General features: G+C 39.7%; 1 protein-coding gene across 4 annotated transcripts; it reads right to left on the reverse strand.

The window, feature by feature from the left end:
* Positions 1–434: 434 nt before the first annotated feature.
* Positions 435–19100, reverse strand: ppp2r3b (protein phosphatase 2, regulatory subunit B'', beta). 4 transcript variants are annotated; one of them, XM_085435642.1, is made up of 15 exons: positions 18894–19100; positions 18084–18477; positions 8636–8821; positions 8157–8260; positions 7404–7506; positions 6005–6079; positions 5831–5917; positions 5412–5568; positions 4714–4762; positions 4538–4627; positions 4257–4432; positions 3513–3631; positions 3307–3413; positions 2459–2503; positions 1474–1537 (listed from the first exon to the last, which is right to left on the reverse strand). In XM_085435642.1, the coding sequence occupies exons 2-14, from the start codon at positions 18435–18437 to the stop codon at positions 2488–2490; spliced, it is 1623 nt and encodes a 540-aa protein (XP_085291768.1). In that variant the 5' UTR covers positions 18438–18477; positions 18894–19100; the 3' UTR covers positions 1474–1537; positions 2459–2487. The 4 variants fall into 4 exon arrangements, with proteins under 4 accessions (XP_085291767.1, XP_085291766.1, XP_085291769.1 ...); XM_085435641.1 differs by lacking the exon at positions 2459–2503 and having other exon boundaries at positions 435–1537; positions 19002–19099; XM_085435640.1 differs by lacking the exon at positions 2459–2503 and having other exon boundaries at positions 435–1537; positions 18894–19099.
* Positions 19101–20475: the final 1375 nt, after the last annotated feature.

Genomic DNA, 20475 nt, shown 5'->3' on the forward strand with positions numbered 1-20475 from the left:
TTCAAATTGGGTATAAGAATGGGAAGGATTTAAGTGACTTTGAGTGTGGCGTGGTTGTTGGTGCCAGACAGGCTGGTGCCAGTATTAGCTGGTCTCTATGGTTTACAGATCTTAAAAAGATGAAATATTCAGTGAGTCACAGTTCTCTGGGCGAAACTTCCTTGTTGATATCGGAGGTCAGAAGAGAATGACCACACTGCTTTGAATAGGAAGGCAACAGTAACGCAAATAACTTGTTATAATCAAGGTATGCAGAAAAGCATCTGTGAACAGCAGCAGAAGACCACTCCTGTCAGCTAAAACTAGCTATGATTTGCACAACCTCCCCCAAACTGGACAACAGATGACTGGAAAAATGTTTCCTTCATATAAAGTACAACACTGAACGTAACAAAAAGCATTTCTTTACATCACGCACCACATTAAACTGCACACTCTGTTTTCTTTAGTCTTCCATTAACCAAGGCTTTATTATTAATTTAAAGAAACACAAAACATTTGAAAATGGTTCCTTTTGTTCTGTCAAAGTAGTCAACTGAAGTACTCTGTGACATAGAAAAAAAAGGTCTAAAATACTTGCTCAAATCACATTTACAGCACAGCAAGCACAAAATAAATATTTACATTAATTTATAAATTTATCTCTAATAAATTATAACCCCATCTCGCACACACATTAAAGTCATAACGAATATAGGTCTGTACAACAGATGCTGTGTGTGTGTGTGTGTGCCTGTGTGTGTGTCCAGAAGGCTTAACGGTGGCTTGTTTGGCATTTACAGCAACCTCCAACTGCACTGACGAGTTTACAGCAATATAGAAAACACTTTGTTGTGATCACTGGAATGTAAGACTAGCCAATAAGTTCGATATCTGAATCCAATCAGCATGGTTTTTGTCCAAAATACAAAACAAAATGAAAAAAAACAAACAAACAACCAAAACTCCCGGAGCTCCAGTGTGTGATTTTTATGTGACTGATTTCAAAACATTTATGTTTAGATGAAACAAAACTTGCCCCAAACATTATTGATGACCAACCATTACATGCAGAAAACAACTTGTTAATGTGTGGGGAGGGAGCAAAGGTCTAACGTGTTCACTCGTGACATCTTGTCTGCCGGGCTGTTTACTGTAAGTGTGAAAATGTAAAACGTCTGGTTCAGTATTGAACTACTGTCTGTACTTTAACGACTTCTTTGTCAAATCTGTGTCAGCATGCACGTTTCTCCATCTGTTTGCAGAAAAAGAATATGGCACTCTGGCAGTGCTTGACTGCATCTTTCTGGTTTACTCTGTTTGGTGATGTTTGTCCACTAACCCAGGTGCATGACTTGTGTTTCTGAGAGTGGAAGGTGCTCAGCAGCTACACTGCAGGATAAAAAACAAAAACAAAAATCATTCGAAGTCATCGTCATACTCATATTCATCCAAGTCCAGGTTGCAGTGCGGGGTGGGGATCTCAAAGAAGTGTCTCTTTGTCAGACCCAGCTCACTGGAGATGTGCTGCCCTAAAGGGCTCAGCGGATTTTCATACCTAAACAAAAATACACACAGACAAAACACTCAGTGTCATCAGGGAAAAGATACTTTAACACATTTTAAACCGTCACGAAACAGAAGTCAGAAGTAGTCAGACCAGTTTTTCTTTGCTGTCAGGCCTCCTGTTCTTTCAAATTTAGCAATGTGGGATAAAATTCACAGGCAAAGTTTAGAACAGTGACAGTGAAACTTTGGAAAGAACAGCTGATCAAGCCTCATATTTCCATTCTAAAAACGTCAGAATGCATTCTGACATTGACTGAGGCCAGTCAATTTTCCCCTCCACCTGTTCCTTCTTCACAGCTTCTATACTGGCCTCGACCCATAGAAGTCATTCAAAGTCATTCAAGAATAAAACTGAATTTGACCAACATTTACAGAAACGTTGGAGACATGGTTGATATATATATCTGCCTTCTTTCAGAGAGCTAGATGAAGTTAATGTACCAGGATATCAATATAACAAGCGAGAAATTTGTATTATTTTTCCTTTGATTTAGTTGTAAAGTTTATCAGTTTATTAGCTTTAGGGGTGAGGGTGATTGGATCTTTATTTAGAGAAACAAGTATTCCCATCTAATTCTTAGTAAGAAAGTATATTCCCCAAAAATGTCAAAGTACTTTTTCAGTAACTTGGGTAACAGGAGCACAAGGCATGAACAGAGGTGGAAAAAGTTCATTCCCTTATTTTAAGAGGAAGAAGGATAAAAACAGAAGGTGTCCGGTTCAAAAACAGACTCCCAGGTCCAGGCAGTGGCCACGATCATGACACCCTGCTGGCTGACATTACAATTATCTGCCCTATGCTCAGATCAGTGATGGGACAGGTAGACGCTAGGAGTGGGTTTAGGACTAGACTTTCCCAGAGGAAGAAGAGGAGAACAGCTGAACCCTGGTGGCACCCTCAGTTTCTTACCTGCTCTGGTTAGCAGCCATGCTTTAGATTTAGTCGGTAGTGTTCCTAAAACCGCCACACAACATAGCTGTCAACAGTCTCATTTATCACAAACTCGCTCTCAGGGCGGCATTGAGCCATGACTCCTGAAAACTTAACAACACAGTGCACTCTCACTCATCTTATGACTTTATCTATGCCATCTGTGAATACTTTACAGCACACTTTCACTCTTCACACAGAAAAATGACTTTACTGATAATAATGATGAATTTTAGATTTACATAGTCAAGCTTAAGGTTATGTGCCTGCTGTCCAAAACAACTTTAAGTAATCAGATATATGCTTACTAATAGCCACAGTTCATGTTCCATCTTATGTGAACAGATTACATTAAAGGAACCATCATACAGATGGCATTAATAATACTCAAATAAGGATAAAATAATCAGTAATTGCCTCAAAGGGGAAAAGTTCAAATTAAACTGGAGGCACTACGACTTTCAGCTGCTGTTGTTCAGGCTTGCAAGCAAAATCAATCCCAGTTTTATTCTCATTTTTTGCACCAATGAGAACAAAAAAAACATCCAATTGCAAACAAGGAGGCTAAAGCTACCATATTCCAATTTATCATATTGCATCAGCTATTCATCATCAAACTTCAGAGACCTCTGGTGCCGTCCTAAATGTAAAAGCATTTTGAATTTGTAAGAAGAAAAGAACTTTTTTTTAAGACTACGAGTGGACATGAAAGTGAATCCTTTTTTCTTTTATCTTTGCTTAAGAAAAACTAAATGTTTGAGAAAAACTGAACCTTGGGTTGTAACTGCTGCCATTTCTGGCAGACCTGTGAGTAACATCACACTTACACATCGTTACACTGGTCATTGCCTGCCTCCTCGGTTACCAGTATGTCGTACTCCTCTGCAGCATATTTCTCCCAGTTTGACAGCTCCTGTCCGTCCGTCTCCACGTCCTTAAAAACACGACAAGTTACATGATCCACTGGCAGGAAAACGAGACACGATGCTGTGTCAAATGTGGTGGCATCCAGTCAGAATTCAATCTTGCTCACCCTTATGACAGAGAACGGGTCCTTTTGCTCGTGGTCCAGGTACTTCTCGATGTTGAAGAGCGTGTCAAAGAAGATATGAGCCATCTTGCACCTCTTAAGATCCCGCAGAGTGATCTTACCTGGACGACAAAAATCAGCTACTTCAAATGGAACATTTATGTTTATGATATTAGGTAACTTGTATCTGTCTATATGAGGTTTAGCCTAGGAAGTAGTACTGGTAACCCAGCTACAACATCTACTAAGTCTTTTTACGGTTTGCCTCATCTTGGGGCGGAGGGAGGGATGGGTGTGGTGTTTTGTCCGGAGATTAAAACAGAGTATGGCTTTGGTGACAATATTTCAAACTCTGGCTGCAAATAACGATTTCCCTACTGCTTATTTGGACAATAAATACTTTAAAAGGTAAACTATACTTAATGTTTACTTTCCTGTTTGATTATATTAAATTAAGAAAGAAGAAATCTGAAAACAAAACTTTTTTTAAAAAAAACAATTCAGGTCATAAACTTAATTTCACCTAAGTAAGCTGTGCTGCTTGGTGACTTAAACAAAGTGATGGAGCGAATTTCTATCACACTGTGGATAACACCAGCAGCTGTCTCTCATCTATCAGTGTCCCCTCAGATAATGATCAATGACCTGGCTTCAAAATGTGTGTGCACGCATGCCACTGTGATTGTGGCATGCGTGCAAACTACAATGTGAATGTCTGAGTGTGTATTAATGTAAAACAGGTCTGACCTTCGACCTCAGGCTTGACAAGGTCAAGCATTTGGCAGAGGCAGTCCTCAAAGGGCAGCGGCTCAATAGCCATGGCCTCCAGCTTCTGGCACTGCTCCTCGTAGAAGTACTCCAGCTCATACATGCTGAGCACCCCGTCCCCATCCAGGTCCATACAGCGGAACCAGTACTCTATGCTAATCAGACATAGATAACGTGAAAGAGGAGGGGCCAGACATGAGCGCAGATGAAACCTCTAAGCAAAAGGATGACACAATCAGTGTGGCTGAGTGTCAAGATACCTGGTGTCAGTCTTCTTGTCTTCCTCAGAGATGAGGAACCAGACGAAATCAGCGTAACTCAGCCGCCCCTCCTTATACACTCGTCTGTCCCTGACGGAAAACAAACAAAACTAGTATTAAAGCTGGCAGTGGAGACTAGATAAGACTTTCATCTTTTTAAACTTGATTACATTTACCTTGTTACTGTTCCTGAGAATATTCTCTCAATCATCTTCTGTGAAATGGCTGGAAAACAAATACACAAAGGGGTCACTTCCAATCCACTGTGTTTGGAAGAAATATCTCTTTTCCCTCTTAGGCAACAGCTCCTTCAGTTACTATACAACTTTTTCACAACACATGTAATCCATTCTCACAGTCTGTAAATCCAGACTGGCTAGTGCAGCTCTTTTTTAGCTTGACAATGCTATAAATCCTCTGGTCATCATTTCGACTGTACGGTGTTAGAAATTGTGCCAGACTTGGCGTCATTGGAATCGAGTATATATGCTGCTCTCTTATTGATCTCGTGTCTCATTTCCCCTGCTTCACTCACAGACCATCAACCAAGAACATGTGGTGTGGAGTGTGTGGGGAGGAAGTGTCAAAGACAAATCTTTTTTTCCTGGCTGTGTGTTTGTTTTGTGAGGAGTAAGCCCGGACGGACCCAATAACATTTACAAATGCCTTTTTTTGTTCTATGTAGTTTCAGCCTACTGACTGTGCTGCCACTGGCAGCAAGACTTAAGCAGAGTTCATTTGGTTCTGATGAGGCTGAGCACTCCTCTTCTATCTTCTGTATGCATTTTTACAAAATACATGTTGATGGGACATAAAGAAAAAACTATATTGACCAAACTAATGATTTAAAAAAGGCAGGGGTGTGTTTGTGCACCTTGGTCATTGTGTCCTGCTAAGTCCTTCTGGTCTATGTAGAGGTCGTGATCGGTGTCCAGCTCCCAGAACTTGCAGTAAATAACATAGAAATGTTCGTAGGAGAAGAACTCTGTCAGCTGGTTCACATCCTCTTCTTGCTCCAGCAGCGCCACGTTCTACCCAGCAGAAAGTAGAAAAATCTCTCATTATGATTATAGACCAGTTACTATTGAAAATGATTCTTTTAACAGTTTATAAAGTCCCATCCCCCAAAAATTGAAGTTAATATGCATTTCCATATTGATGTGATTTCATTATTATTTTTTGAAAAGAGAAAAAAAAACATATTAGATGTTTTAGAGTCCAAAAAATTGAGAGAAATGGTTATTATACATCTGTTTAAATTTAAAAAAAAATGCAGAGTATGTGAATAAATACCTGGAGAAAGTTACTCTTCCTGAGCTCAGAACATGTTATTTTCCCCGTCCATGACCGGTTCACATTGTAAAATACCCTCTGAATCACCTGAAAAACAATGGACAGTCTTATCTTTGAGATAATGCCATTTCCGTGTTTCACTACAAAGTGCAGTGGTGTATAATTAAGGCATACCGTTGTGATGTATCGCGAGTGAAAGTCTGGTGCCTCTTTTAGAAAGGCCAGGCCCGGGTGTGAGTTCACTACATCCTGGGAACATAAAGAACAAACCAGCTCACTTTGATGTTACTCTGCTTGATTTATAAAGCCAAACAAAAACAAAATAAACAAACAACCAAGCGATAAAGATCACTCCGATGACACGCTATGCCTTCTGCACTAACAAAAAGATACGCTCAGTTAAATTCTGCAGTTATTTCCAGGCACCAGCTAAATGACAGACAACATCTGTCTTTCTTTACAGGTATACAAAGCACATGACTTTCAAAGAAGGAATGAAAATGAACAAAACTGATTCACACATCAGTAGCTGCCAGTGTTTATAGTTTATAAACAGTGCTATGTAAAGAAATTCTCCTTTTTAGGAAATCAGAATTTTCTTTGATTTACAAATTTTTTAAAATTCTCGTCCAACTTGTTTCGGGATGAGCTTGAGCCCTTTTTAACTGACAACAAAGTGTTAGGAAGGCCAAAAAGAATATGTTTACTGAGTGACCTTCTCTCCTTTCCAACGCCATAAAGTCACAGTGAGGGTGCTGCATTTCAAGTGAACACTGCAGCTATATTCTTGCCGTGAAACTCCCTCATGTCGCTTCTTTATTCTACTCCCCGTCTTTCTACTGGAGGAAAGAATTGTTGACATAAATGTGAAGGCGGCAATGAAATTAAAAGGCCTTATTTTCAGGGCAGTCGTCGTGCCTCTTTGACTCTTACTGTGAGAAATTAAATCATAGAGAAACACATAAATCACAGGGCACAGGAAACAGGCGGGGACAGTCAAATCTACTCCACTGCAATCCACCTTTCATTCATCAAAACAGTCAAAGGCGATTCGCTGAGTGGAACCACACAAATTAAACGGCGTGAGCCACAAGGCATCTCTGGTGGTATGCTAACGGGCGTTCAGCTCAGATCGCCACTTCTGCCAGCATGAAAATGAATCAGGTGTAGGGTGGGGCGTGTGTGGCACACCAACAGCTTGTCAGCTGGGATGCGAATACAAATAGCCGCCACAGCAGGTCCACATGGTAAGAATTTCCAAACAGTCAATTAAACCTCTCGTTTGAGGACAATAAATGAACCATAAGTCCAGGTTTTTGTGACTATTTTAGTACCATAATGCATTTATAACATGAGCCACATTTTCATCTCTATCAGGAGACTCTTCTCTCATAACACTATATTCCAAGCTTACAGTAAGGTGGCTGAATTAGTCCTCCGCCACATGAAAAAGCACAGTCTCAGCAGGGCAGTCTAAAAACATACGTCCAGTTTGCACCACCCAAGCCAATGCTATTTTGCCATCCCACACTGCCAAATCCAGCCCTCTCCCTGGGTGTGCTACAGCCAGTACCTGCAGGAATGGAATAAAGTCATCTTGTTCCAGGTAATTACAGCCAGGCTTGGCCAAGAGGTGCACAAATTTAGAAGCGTCATCATGACAGGTCAGCAGAGTTCTGGAGGAGAAAAGAGAGAACAGATGGTTACAAGGTTACTCCCACTTTGGCTGTTAAGTTGCCTCTGTCTGTTTTATCATTCCTTCAAAAGCATAAGTTTGACAATGTTGTACTAAAAAGTGCTTATGTGAAAGTATAATACATTCTGAAATTAAGATTCTGTATCGCTGCTGGGTGATTATAAGCATGGAGTGTTATGGTAGCAACTCAAAAATAATGGGAGTGTCTGTTGTGGCCTCTTCTAAGAATGGCTCAGTCATGAGCTAAAGTCAAAGGGCAAGTCTGTCCAGTTCTCTGGAGGCTTAAGATATTAATACAAGAGCATGCCTATTGCACACAACCACATTCAGTGCAAATCACCAGTATAAGAGCCCCTTGGTATTCCTTTCAGTTTCACGTAGAAAGACACTGAAAGGATGTTTTCATTTATACACTGTATGTATACAGAGCGTCTTTCCCCTTGTGATGTTTATGAGGGCAAAGATTTTTGTTTAGGAATGAAAAGGAAAATGCAATAACAGCAGAGATAATAGCAGTGTATGTTATTCCCAGCGAGTGGTCATCATTGTTCAAAGGAGATTGTTTAAGCCATTTGGCTGTGAGTGAATGCACCAGTGGTCTAGTGACAATAAGAGAAGCTATTGTCTTACTTTCTCCACATAGCCACAAACTTGTGAACGGACACGAAGCCCGTCCTGTCGCCTCCAGCTGAGCAGAACAATGGCACTTTCCAGTAGAGGGGACACTCACAGGCCTATGGAGACAAGGTGGCAGAAGAAACGGGGTAGTGTGTGATCAGGATTTAGAGAAGATAGAGGAGAAAGATTAAATAGAAATGCAAACTCCACAAAACACATGTGACCATTAATGCAGAAATGAATAGTGAAAAGACATCAGAATCAGAATGAGTGTTTCACGGTTTAAAGACTTCCCAGAGGAAACCTAGCTGTCATTGCTCTCTTTACTCAGGTTCCCCTCTGACCATCACCAACCTTCTTCAAGGTCACGGAAATAATATTTTTCCAGGAGGTTTTAAACATCAGCAAACATTCGTACAGTCAGGAGCTAAATGGCACTAATGAAAATAATTTGCTGTGTGGCAGCTCCATGCTACAAATTATCTACTCACCTTGGCAACCTGCCCCATATCCTCAATGGTGGCTCTTTCATTTGGGAATTGGGAAAATATTTTCTCAATTTTGGAAATGAGGCCGTCAATGTTAAGGTTGGCTTGGGGACGGCCCTGTGGGAAGTAAAACTTGGGAATGCTTTCACTCAGTGCTGTGGTGACTGGCTCCTCCGTCCTCACCTGAGCCTGGGATGAACACAGAGAAACAAGCAGTTAGCGGCTGATGCTAGCAAAGGCTAAGACCACTCAGCTCAAGTATTCCAGCATGAGCTCGAGGCTCGTCTGAACACAAACTCTACACATTGCTGGCATTCATGTAACTATACCTCTCAGCAGCCCAAAGGCCATCAGGGAAGGGTTGTGACTACTCAGCAATCACAATTATTCATGTGACTGACATTTTGCTCCAATACAAATTCACTAAAAGATAAATAATATCTACCAGTGTTTGTAACTTATAATCATTTATTTATGAAACAGTGTCAAAAGGATTTAAGAATTTAGGGCTTTAGACTGGATATAGAAATCTGCAGATAGTAGAAGTCTATAGTCATGATGTGGACAACTTGTGCTACATTAGTCAAATGATTGGTCTAAAGGGTGTTTTGTTTGAAATCTTAATGGAGAATGAGCAGTTTGTACTGAATAATGATTACAGGCTACCTGTGGCCAACTACAATAGGGTATTATACTAAATTTAGTCTTGCAATCTTTGTGCACTGTGATTCAGATGTAAACATGGTGACTTAAAACAACAAGTGTGTTTTAATAAGTCCTTTTAAAACTGCTCTACTTTTGTTTCCACTTAAGGAAAACACAGAATTTCAAGATTTTATCTTAAATGTTAGGATCCATGTAAAGAGAAGTGAAAAAAATAATTGCAAGATTTTACTACAAGCTTCCTAATAAATGCATGTAAATGGAGAGGCACACTATCAAACATGGTTCATGGCAGATGTTATGGATGGCTCTTTCAAGTACCCAAGTAAATCACGAGTGACAGTGTTATCACTTAAACGAGTGCTGTTCGTCTACGGCCACTATGGTTGTCTTTAGTGGAGGGAAACACAGCTGAGGAACTAAATGAGTTTCGGACTGCAATGTTATGAATGTGTGCCTCAAAAGGAGAGCAACAGCTTTTTAAAAACAGAAAAATGAAAGCCTGCCTTTTTTATTTGTTTTTGTTTTAGCTGTGGGTATTTTTCTTCTTTATTATTGACTGTGATCTATTTTATTCTGTTCTACGAAGCACTTTAGAGTTATGTCTTGAAAAAAATGTTATACAAATAAAGTTTATTTGTTTTATTGGCAGGATATTATAGGCAAGAAACAAAACTGAAACAGGATTAAGTCAGGGATATACTCTGAACACAGCAGAGGCTAGTGGCTTGAAATGAATGTATTCACCTTCGATGCTTGTGTTTGTGCAGTTTCCTAAGTGATATAAAAACCTGCCTTTATGTTGGAGCTTGCATACGTCTGTGTCTGTTATTATTACTATGATCCCAGGCAGAAAACATCATTTTTTATTGTCAGAGCTTGGTTGCTTGTGCTGTATAATATTATTTTGTTCATTTATGCTTTGTTTAACCATGAAAACATGTGTTTCCTGACTATGGAAAATAACATATTCTCTATTCTAACAATGGAGACATAATATTATGTCCAGGAATGTCACAGTGAATCCAACTGACCACACCAACAGAGCATAGCTGGCATATTAGGAAGATATCAAACTCACTGATAAAAATGACCACTGTGTCACTCACACGGTGCTATGAGCCTTACACATAAAAAGACAACGCGCTCAGTGCCAAATGAGTTGTTATGCTGCACTTATCACTATGCAGACTTTAAAAGACGTACAAATTACCTTGTAAAATCATCACTAGGAACTTGAATGACTGTGTAAACATTAGACTACTTCTTATTGTTGCTATTTTATTGCCATTTTATTATTGTTGTAATTTTAATGTTTGTTTGAAACAGGTCTCTCTTGTAAATGAGACAGTGAGTCTCAATGGGACTACCTGTATAAATAAAGGTTACATTTAAAAAACAAAACAAAAACCCAGTTACTAAATACAGCCTGAGCAGACTATACTTTGCTCTCAATCGTCATTCTCAAAGACTATTCAAATGAGTCAACAATGCTCTAACCGAATCATTTTGTGAGGCCTCTAATAACTACATAAACACACCCACACTTTGCTCAGTTAAGACACCAAAAATAACATCTTGCTGTTTCTTTTGGTCAAACATGTATTCTACCCAAAGTTTATTAGACTAAGTCTCCATGTAACATCATGACTGTAACAATAAAACATTCAACAATAGCTTAGAAAGGCCTTAAATTACAGATCTAAACATAACAGGATGGTAAATCTTTCCTTGCCAGCTTCTACTTATATGACTGTTAGTACTGTCTGAAAATGTTTTGTTGTACTCTAATAAATGATGAATGCTGCTGATCCTCCGCTCTTGTCAACTGTGTTGGTGTGAGCCATGGCTATAAAAGGACATAAACATCTCCCGTTGCCCTGCCCCGCACTGTCCCCTCTTTCTCTCACTTCATGCTAACCGCTAGCAAAGCTCTTGAGCACAACTGCTAAGCCACATGACATTTTACATATTCCCCATGATGTGGTCTGAAAGAGGACAGAGAGGCAGCTGTGCATAACATACCACAAAAGATGAAACACCATCCAGTACGCTTAAATTTCCTACATCTCCGTACAAATGAAGAATACCTTCATTAACAAAAAGAAGAACTGATTGCACAACAATATTTCACATGACACAGCTGTGCGTGAAAGCAAAGTTTACAATATGCCCAGAAAAAGACTTAACTACTACTTTGCCTTTATTTGCCTAATCCGTTATTGTACTTTAATTAGTAATTGTGCTACAGTGACATCTGAATACCAAGAAAGTAAGCCCATAAATACCAGTCAACATTAATAGACCTGTCCCCTCACTGAAAGGCCAGCAAAGCCTGTTTGACACAGCATACACTCACACAAACACCTGCCTGTCCTTGCTGGAAGGCTCTCAGCCTCTTCTTAAACCGAGAGGGCAGAACAAAGTCACATCCACGTGCCAGCAGAGCCAGCTCCTTCCTCAGGTCAGGGTCCTGACGCAGGGATAGCTCCTTCATCCTCATCCTCGCTCCACACAGGACGAGGAACACATAAACATAAACAACACTCAATCCAGCGTTATCCCCTTGACCATGCAGTCACCACTGTAAGTTAAAAGGCAGTGGAAGCAGTGAAGCTTCTCTGTGCGTATGTCCCTGTGGTTGTCCTCCGTTTGAGTGAGAGCCACTTAATGCATGAGAGCAGCTGCTACTGTGACTCTCTCTCCCATTCCAGATCTGGTCTCACAATTTCAGCTCAGCCTGCTGCTCTGTCCCAGCCTCTACCCAACATGCACACGCACACACACAGACGCAGCAGTGTCAGGGAGCCCTTGCCTCAAAGCTGCTGGGGAGATAAGGAAGAACTGGGTGCATGTGTGTGGGAGTCACCTAGTGTATGTGTGGGATGGGAGGGGGTTCAATGGATCTGCCCTTTCCAGTTTGCATTCCTGAGTCCTCATTGAAGGTTATGTAAAGAGACAGACCTGTTGTTGCAGCTAGCAGTCGCCAGAGTTCAACTACAGGATGGATCTCCATATGACAATGTCACACTGTTCAAGCTAAATGGTTTTCCTTCTGAAAGCTTCCACAAAACAAAAAACTTGGGAAACTGACCCCCTTATTCTTTAAAAGGCATCAGGGTGCTAATGAGAAAATTCAGAATAAACCCCTGAAGTGATGGAATATAATGAAAGCTGCATATTACTTCTACTGTCACTAAATTTGCCTCCAAGCATAGATCACAAAAAGAGATTGAGCCAGAACAAGCTACTGATGCATGGGTATGTAAAGTAAATAAGAAGGGTATTTACTATTTAATGACAGAAAACAAGGGTCCACTCATCAGATCATATCTAGACAGCCATACATTTTCCCCATACGTTCTGCATGCTGTCTTCTGGTGGTTTTTGTTTTGGCATCCCTTCGCAAGCTTAGGCTGCCAGCCATTCCACATCTTATTATAGTTGATGGGCAACAGAGCGAGGCAACGGGACATGCCAAATTCAAAGACTGATGACCGAACCAGTCCGTGCCTATTAAAAGCACCACCAAGCACTGTTTGGGCAATCCAAGAAACTAGATCTGGAAAAACATGAGTGTATCTTTAGTCCTCAAACAAACATCTACTTCCGATTGCTGTTATCCTGAAATGACGGCAATTACATCAATTCTCCATAAACGCACTGATCTAACAGCTGTAGAGTTGCGTTGACTGCAGAGATTGTAGACAGGGCAAAGCCCAACGCCTAAACACCTTCTCATGCAAGTAGCTAATCAAACAGAAATGTCATAGAAATGTCCGCATCAGAAGACTATGTAAATAAACCTGTATCTGTTAATGGCATTGTCCATAGAAACTAAAAGCACACCCACTGTATTTTTAGATGACAGGACTCCACAGTTTTCCACTGGTTTCTGCTCAGTCCCAGTCCCTGGCGTCTTCCCTACAGGATGCTGCTGCTGCTTGATAAGCTGTTTGTATACATTCATTTCACATCAGCTGCCTTTTGCTGATGCTCTCAATACAAATGAAACGTAGAAAGGAAAGCACAACCAAAAGAAACAAAACAAAAACACTCCAACAAACCCTTGACCAGATTCAAGCTTGAACTCTCATCTACTGTTTAGTATTTAGTATTTATTTATTTATTGTCATTGTCAAGAACAATGAAATTGCGTTTGGGGCTTCCATACAACCCCAAAAAAAGAAGAAAATAATAAATACCCCTTGTTCAGTCTATTTTTGCATAAGCAAACAAAATGTGAAGTCTGTTCCATAAACAGAGCCATCACGACACAGCAGGGATAACAATGTGTTGTTTTACACATGTAAAAATAACCCCATGGGTGTGAGAAGTGATGGTGCACAGGTTCTGTATAAAGTTTGTGCTTTTTAATTAACTAGATAAGACGAGCTCCAGCAGGCGCTATAACAAACTAAATCATCTTAGGGCCACTCCAGGAAAGTTGTCTGAACAGCACCTTGAGAGGCAACTATCTTACAGACAAGCTGCTAAACATCCCCGGGCTGATGGGTCACTTAGTAAACAGAAAAGCAGGAAAACTCAAGCTGACCCCATAATGTGTCCAATCTCTAAACTGTGAAATCTGATTTGTACACAACAATATGTTAAGTCATGTTGACTTAACCGAATTACAGATGAGATTATGAAACACACTGTTCACTGTTAGAGACCTCTGGCAGATCTACGTGTTAGCATTTCAAGCACTCAGATGGCAAGATGAAGGTGGATTTTAGATGGGCTTCAGCAGACTCATACTCTACAACTATGATATTCAAGAGACCAAACCCACCAATCCTATCTGACAGTGACATGATTTCTACATCCAATCAGTGGCGACTTAAACCATCACAACCCTTTGGTAGAGCCACAGCTTGTTCACAGAATGAGAACAAAGCCAGTGTTGCAGTGAAATCCAGAAAGCTCTAACTCAAATCCCAGTTGTGGGGATTTGAGTTAGACCATCTATGATGGGGATTTGGGATACATGTGAATATTTGTCAGACATTCAACTGAGTAACTGATAACACAGTGGTCACAGACAGAACATGATGTGAGTAACAAATGTCATAGCAGTCTAACCTAGATATTTGAATGAAAATCAATGTAACCAATATGAACAAGAAGTAGAGCAAAGGAAGAAGCTGTAGCTGAGACACAGGCACACCGGTACTTGTATAACAACACTGCAGTCTGTTTGTTTAAAGATTAGGTTGTAAAGGAAGTTTGTAAAGTTTTTTTCTTCTATTGGCACCATAAGATATTTAAGCAGGATGATAAAATGTTGATGTACCGTACTTTTTTGACATTAATGGCATAACTAGGTAATAGGAATTAATATGTCAAACAATTACACTTTTTATCAAGATATTCAAATCTCATGAAAGTAGGAGATGCCACCACTGAAGAAATATGCTTTCAATGCATCCTGTAGTTTTACAGAAAGCTCACAGTACTAGTTAAAAACAACATTTGCTATTGTACAACGTTGACGCACAAATGACTGAGACTCCAAAATAATAGCACTTGCGGGAAACACTTTAACACCTGGTGCTCTCTGACAGGTCAGACAACTGATAACGTGACCCCAGACCCCCTGCTTCAAATAGCTTCTATGTTGCTGAGTGCAACCAAGCATGTTTTAAAAAGATGTCTTAAGAAATGCACGATATACCAAATGCAGATGCGGAGAACAGAAAAAAAAGTGAAACCCTCAAATGCAATGTGCTCTCACTGCCCTATATTTCAATAACTCACTGTTTGACCAATTGGACTCCTAACACTGAAGTGATTTTACGTGTTGAGCTACACAGCAGCTCTGAAAGCCAAGCATTCACGGGAGAGCTGATATTTACTGTACATAGTGTAAATAAAAGACCTGCGACTACATATCCTGACAATGAGCAGCATCTAATGGAAGCAGTTTCAAAGGAAATTACGCAGAAGATGAATGTGCTGCCACACCTCATCTCACTGGCAGAGTTCTGGGTATCCAATGCCAGCACAAGGGAACCAAGGCTATCTATATCAGTGTCTGATGTCAAAGTCAGACCAGCTGTTCCAGGCTGCATCAGTGTGACATAAATCGAATTTTTTAGTAATCCTTTGAAGAATGCATCTGTATGCAGGAATTCATTTTGTTGTCTTAAAATAGAAGTATTGCATTTATTCACCCTCACAATCCCTCTAATATTGAGTGACACAGTGTGACCACATGCCATGACACATCACAGCAGAATATACAAACTGCCCAGCAGTTGCCTTATAACTGATTGATCAGCGGAGAGAGGGCATTAGCGGGCAAATTTCACAGTGGTGTGTGAGAGTGCGTGTGTGTGTGTGTATGTATGCAAATATCCAAAAGTTTAGATTCAACCCTCCAACTGTTCAAATGATTAAGGCTCAAGATAAAGAACAGAAACAAAGAAAGCCCCTGATAGACAGTTAAAGATAATCGATTACTCTAGTTTCAAAGAGTGACTCTACAATCCACACTTCCTCTTGTGGTCAGGCTATTAAATAATCAACTATAGCTATGAAGAATGAGGTTTTACCTCAACCCCAAAATTTATAATAGATAAAACTGATGGACATTTAATTAGTTAATTTCATTTTATTGTCCTCTATTGAAATACGCTGTTTATCTGTGCCTATAAGGCTGTGCAGTAAGTTGTAAGACCATAGTTAAGCATAGTTATTTATTTTATAACATACTACCACTAGTGCTACAACTGGTCCTGCTAGTCATGTTTCTAATATATAAACATGTAAGTTGAAACAAACATTAGATCTCATTCTCCTGCTCTGTTATTTTACATGTCTACTTGAAGATCTCCTCATGCACCTCTTTAGCATGTCACTAACATGTAGGAGGTGGGGTCCTGAGGACCGTATGCCTCCAGCTGTCTCAGGCTGTCTCACTGTCATCACATGCACTAATGTCCACAATCTATCACTACTCTAGGCTTTCACGTTGCACTTCTCATCCTAACAGATTATGAGTCCTTGAGCAGATATACAAAATATTTACGGGCAGCTAACTATTTTGTGTAGATTGTTTTTAGGCCATAATCTAAACAATCCAAAGCAAAGCACCTTGGACCCAGCACAGTAAGAAGTACAGCACACAGACTGAAAGAAGTAACCAGAGCGCCAGGGACAGGCTAGGTTCAGACACTCCCACTTCTCATACCACACTAATTCATGGGTGAGGCCTGAACATTTGGAAAGTATTTGACTAATAATCACTACATACGCCTACAGACAAGAAGGCTCCACTGTGACTGGGTAGAGTGGACAGCCTCTAAATGTCTTTGATGCTGTAGGTCACTCAGCATCCTCTTGTGGCCAGTGAGAGCAAACAGAGATCCCAGAACATACAAGTAAGGGAAACTTGACAATTAAATCAGTGTTAATACAGAATTTAAAAAAGAATTACAAAAAAACATTGCAAAGACAGATGTTAAGCAAATATAAGTGAAATCCACACTATGTCCATTTAGAAGTAGCATTAAACGGGACATGTATGCTTTGTATGACAAAGCTCAACTTATGACTAAAACAGAATTTTTTTTTTAGATTGGAAAAAAGTAACTAGGAGGAGGATAACATTAATGTTTACGAACTTTTCATGTGAGATATTTCGATGCTAAAGTAAATTATCAGTGGCAGAAGCCAATGTTTATCTAGTGTGTTGCATCAGTGTTGCACTGGTTAAAAGTTGTTTTAGATCTTGTTTAATAAAGTGTGATGAAGAGGGAAGTTTCTTTTTTCTCCCTTGTTTCCATGTTGCAAAAAGGAAAACTAAACAATAACAACAACAAAAAAGGCCCCAAAAACTCTACCACTTTTGGCTAAATTAGCATTTTTAACACTGACCCAGAATTTCAAGCTCAGACATGTCCTTTTTGCAAGTACATTAAGTTTGTACGTCATTCATTTAACTCACAATAGCATAGCAGTTGTTCGGGTCATTACTGACTGGAAAATCAACAGTTTATGATTTCAGCTAGTTTAATTAATTAGAGTTTAATGAGCCAGATAAACATTATTTGATCCTAAAATGGTTAGAAATAACAAGAAAACCCATAGTTTTCTATCAAATAAGGTGACACATAGAGACTGCATTTCCTGTTCCACATCATACTCGCTTTGCTGCTGCCCCACCAAAAGGCCCATTCTGTGCCACGAAAACCTTGGTTTAAATGTGCAAATATGGATTTAATTTCAGGTTACTGTATGGATTGCACAATACTAAAAAGATATGCAGATAAACTGCCAGTTAAACATACAAATAAGTGCATTAAAACTATAAAGATAAACTTACCAGACTGATAAGCTGTTGTGTAAAAAAATGCCAAGCCAGGATTGCTTTATAGTTGGCTTACCAGAAAGCAAAGAGAGGTTCCCCTTTCGACTTTTAAATACATGTTTACTATCGGTATGCAAAGAGTTTAAAATATTCAAATCATTGTGCAACACACCCTCAAGTACCTCAAGGTGGTTTCAGGAAGAAAAAGAACAGGGTGGCACACCTTGTTTTTCATACTAGTAAATCAAAAACTGTCTGCAGTGTAATGCCTTTAGGATAAAAAACAAAAACAAAAAAACGGACTAACAGCTGGCACAATGCAGAACTCCTTGTTTAGTGGATCTTAGTATGTTTGTGGATTTTTTCCTGTGGCACCTTAAGACCTTTTGGCTAAATTTTTCAACAATTAGTTAAATGCTTACTAAAAAACATGGAAAATATTTTTTGGAGTTATTGTTCGAATACACAGTTTACCTTCTTTGTGCTGAGAGATCTCCGTAGTACTCTTCCACTTGGTCCAGTCATTCTGGTGTTACTGCTACTTCGGGAAGGCAGGGTACTGGTAGATGGGGTGCCGAAAGGTGTACTTAAGGGAGCAGGCCTCTTCTCTGCCAGGTTCTTCTGTGATGCCACATTGTTGTTTTCATTGAAGCTTAACGACCTTTTATCAGGAACGTCCCCAGTACCTAATTCAATAGGCTGTCCACTTTTGATTAGATCAAGATAATTTTTGAGTATTGACTGAGTTGTAGGATCACTCAACCAGTTGAGAAATAGCTCGTCTACTTTCATTTTAAGAACCGGCTGGAGAACTTGTGGTGACGGCATTTTGGGCAATGTCGTCTAAAGCTTCCTCTGATGACCGTACCTGCGAAGAATTAAAAGCATCTTTAAACTCACACCACCAATATCTGCCTCCCACACAACGTCCATAGATGACACGAAACTGTCAGAGCAGCGGCGCTGAGTAGGTCACTGAGCAAAAAAACATGACACGAGCAGTAGCCCTTGCTTTGAGTACAAACCAACACTCACTCATGTTATTGAAATTTAGCGCGAAGCGTCAATGCTTTAGCCCATAGGCGAAAGTGGAAAACCCATATGACTTCAATAATGTTTCCAGCCAATTTTAATCCACCACACGTCAAAAACGGCTGCATAAAGTAAACATTTCAAAAGCTTCTGTTAATTAAACCTATCCTTCTATGGAAGAACGGGGACTACAACAGGTTTAGCTACTATAGCTTTAGCAGCTAGCGCCAACTAGCCAATAAATGCACCCACCTTGCCGTGAATGGACAGCAAAGCAAAACACGTTAATATGACTCTACATTTCCTTCATAAGCGATGATACTCAGCGTAAGTTCGGCTAACAGTCAAAAATAAAAGCACCATCGAAAATCCGGTGACATTCATTTCACTGGGAGAAAACACAGCAGACAGGAACAACTTTTCAGGCTCTCGTTCCCCTGGTAACCACACAGCGTTATCGCGAGATCGTCCACTCTCCGCGGAGTCAGTAAGCACTTGAGCTGACGCACACCTGTTAAAATTTAGAAGTGTGGAAGTATTTCTCATATAATGGTTCTATTTCCCCCGCTACATAAGCCTATTCTAACACTGTAGTATTCTCATTTATAAGTAACAACAAAAGCCTTACTGCCAAGTCTGTCTCAGTAAGTATTAGAAGTGTTTTCAAAGAAACTAGGCCGTAGCCCGTCGACTTGGACTTATTAACGTCCAATGATTTCATCTCCTAAGTTTAATAAGTTCATTTTTATGACTGTAGTATGTAGTATTATAGTGATAAAAAATATATAAGCATGTAATATAATACATAGTAAGTTTACGATATATTGTGGATTAGTATAAATTGTATGAGGTTGCTATTATTGCTTGTGCATCTTGAGACACTAATTTAATACGGGCGTTCATTCAGTCTTTTTCTCATTTAACCTGTACATCTACATTCCCTTTGATAATGTATGTTGATGATATGTATTGATATGTTTGTATGATGTCCAGCGAGAGCTGTTCATCAGTGCACTACTCATTTCCATGAAACTAGTCCTGTGTGTCCAGTTTAGCATCGTACAAACCTGATTCCGACTGTGCATGAATAACAATGATGCATGTGTGTCCAATTTCACTCTGTCTACTCAAAGCAGCTGGACTGAGCACCTGCTGTATATGGAGCTGGACATACTTATTGATTACTGTGCGGAGGAGTGGCCCCAGACATCTGGCTCCCTCATTGCATCCCCCAGCATAGAAAACAAGCAACACAGGAAAAGGTCAGTTTAGATTATTGATACCATATATGACACCTGCAATAAAAGAAAGCACAGTGGAGTATTTTTTTTTTCATCAGAAAGGCATGCTTTATAACAGACCCAAGACCCAGGCTTCAACCACTGATTTAATGGTTTGGTTTTTTTGTACTTGAGTCTTGTCTACATTAGTAAAACTGATTTCATGATCACAGGGTCGGTACTAATGGTACACCAATTTCACGTGGAATTCTTCTCATTTACACAAGCACTGCAGCCAAAACTAACATGTTGGTTATTGTTTGTTTCTGTGAAAACAATGTTGCTGGGTAATTATGTTTATTATGCAGCCAACAGAACAAATTTTGTCTGGACTAATCTTTCTCTTTTGGCATTGACTGATTATGCCTGTAAACATTTTTTCTAAACACCAGTTTTTTTGGCATATGCGCTGTGTGTAATTATTTGTTTCTAATGACTTTAATTTACTTCACTGGAGCTTTATGACTTCTGACATGACGGATGTATTTTCGAAGGTGATTTAGAATTTTTAAAAAGTTACTTTTTGATGGAACCCATACCGCAGTGGTATGCTG

Source organism: Copadichromis virginalis, linkage group LG16 (genome assembly GCF_057382275.1).
Source record: "Copadichromis virginalis isolate Kocher_CV1m ecotype Utaka linkage group LG16, C_Virginalis_male_GT1.1, whole genome shotgun sequence".
Lineage (NCBI taxonomy): Eukaryota > Metazoa > Chordata > Actinopteri > Cichliformes > Cichlidae > Copadichromis > Copadichromis virginalis.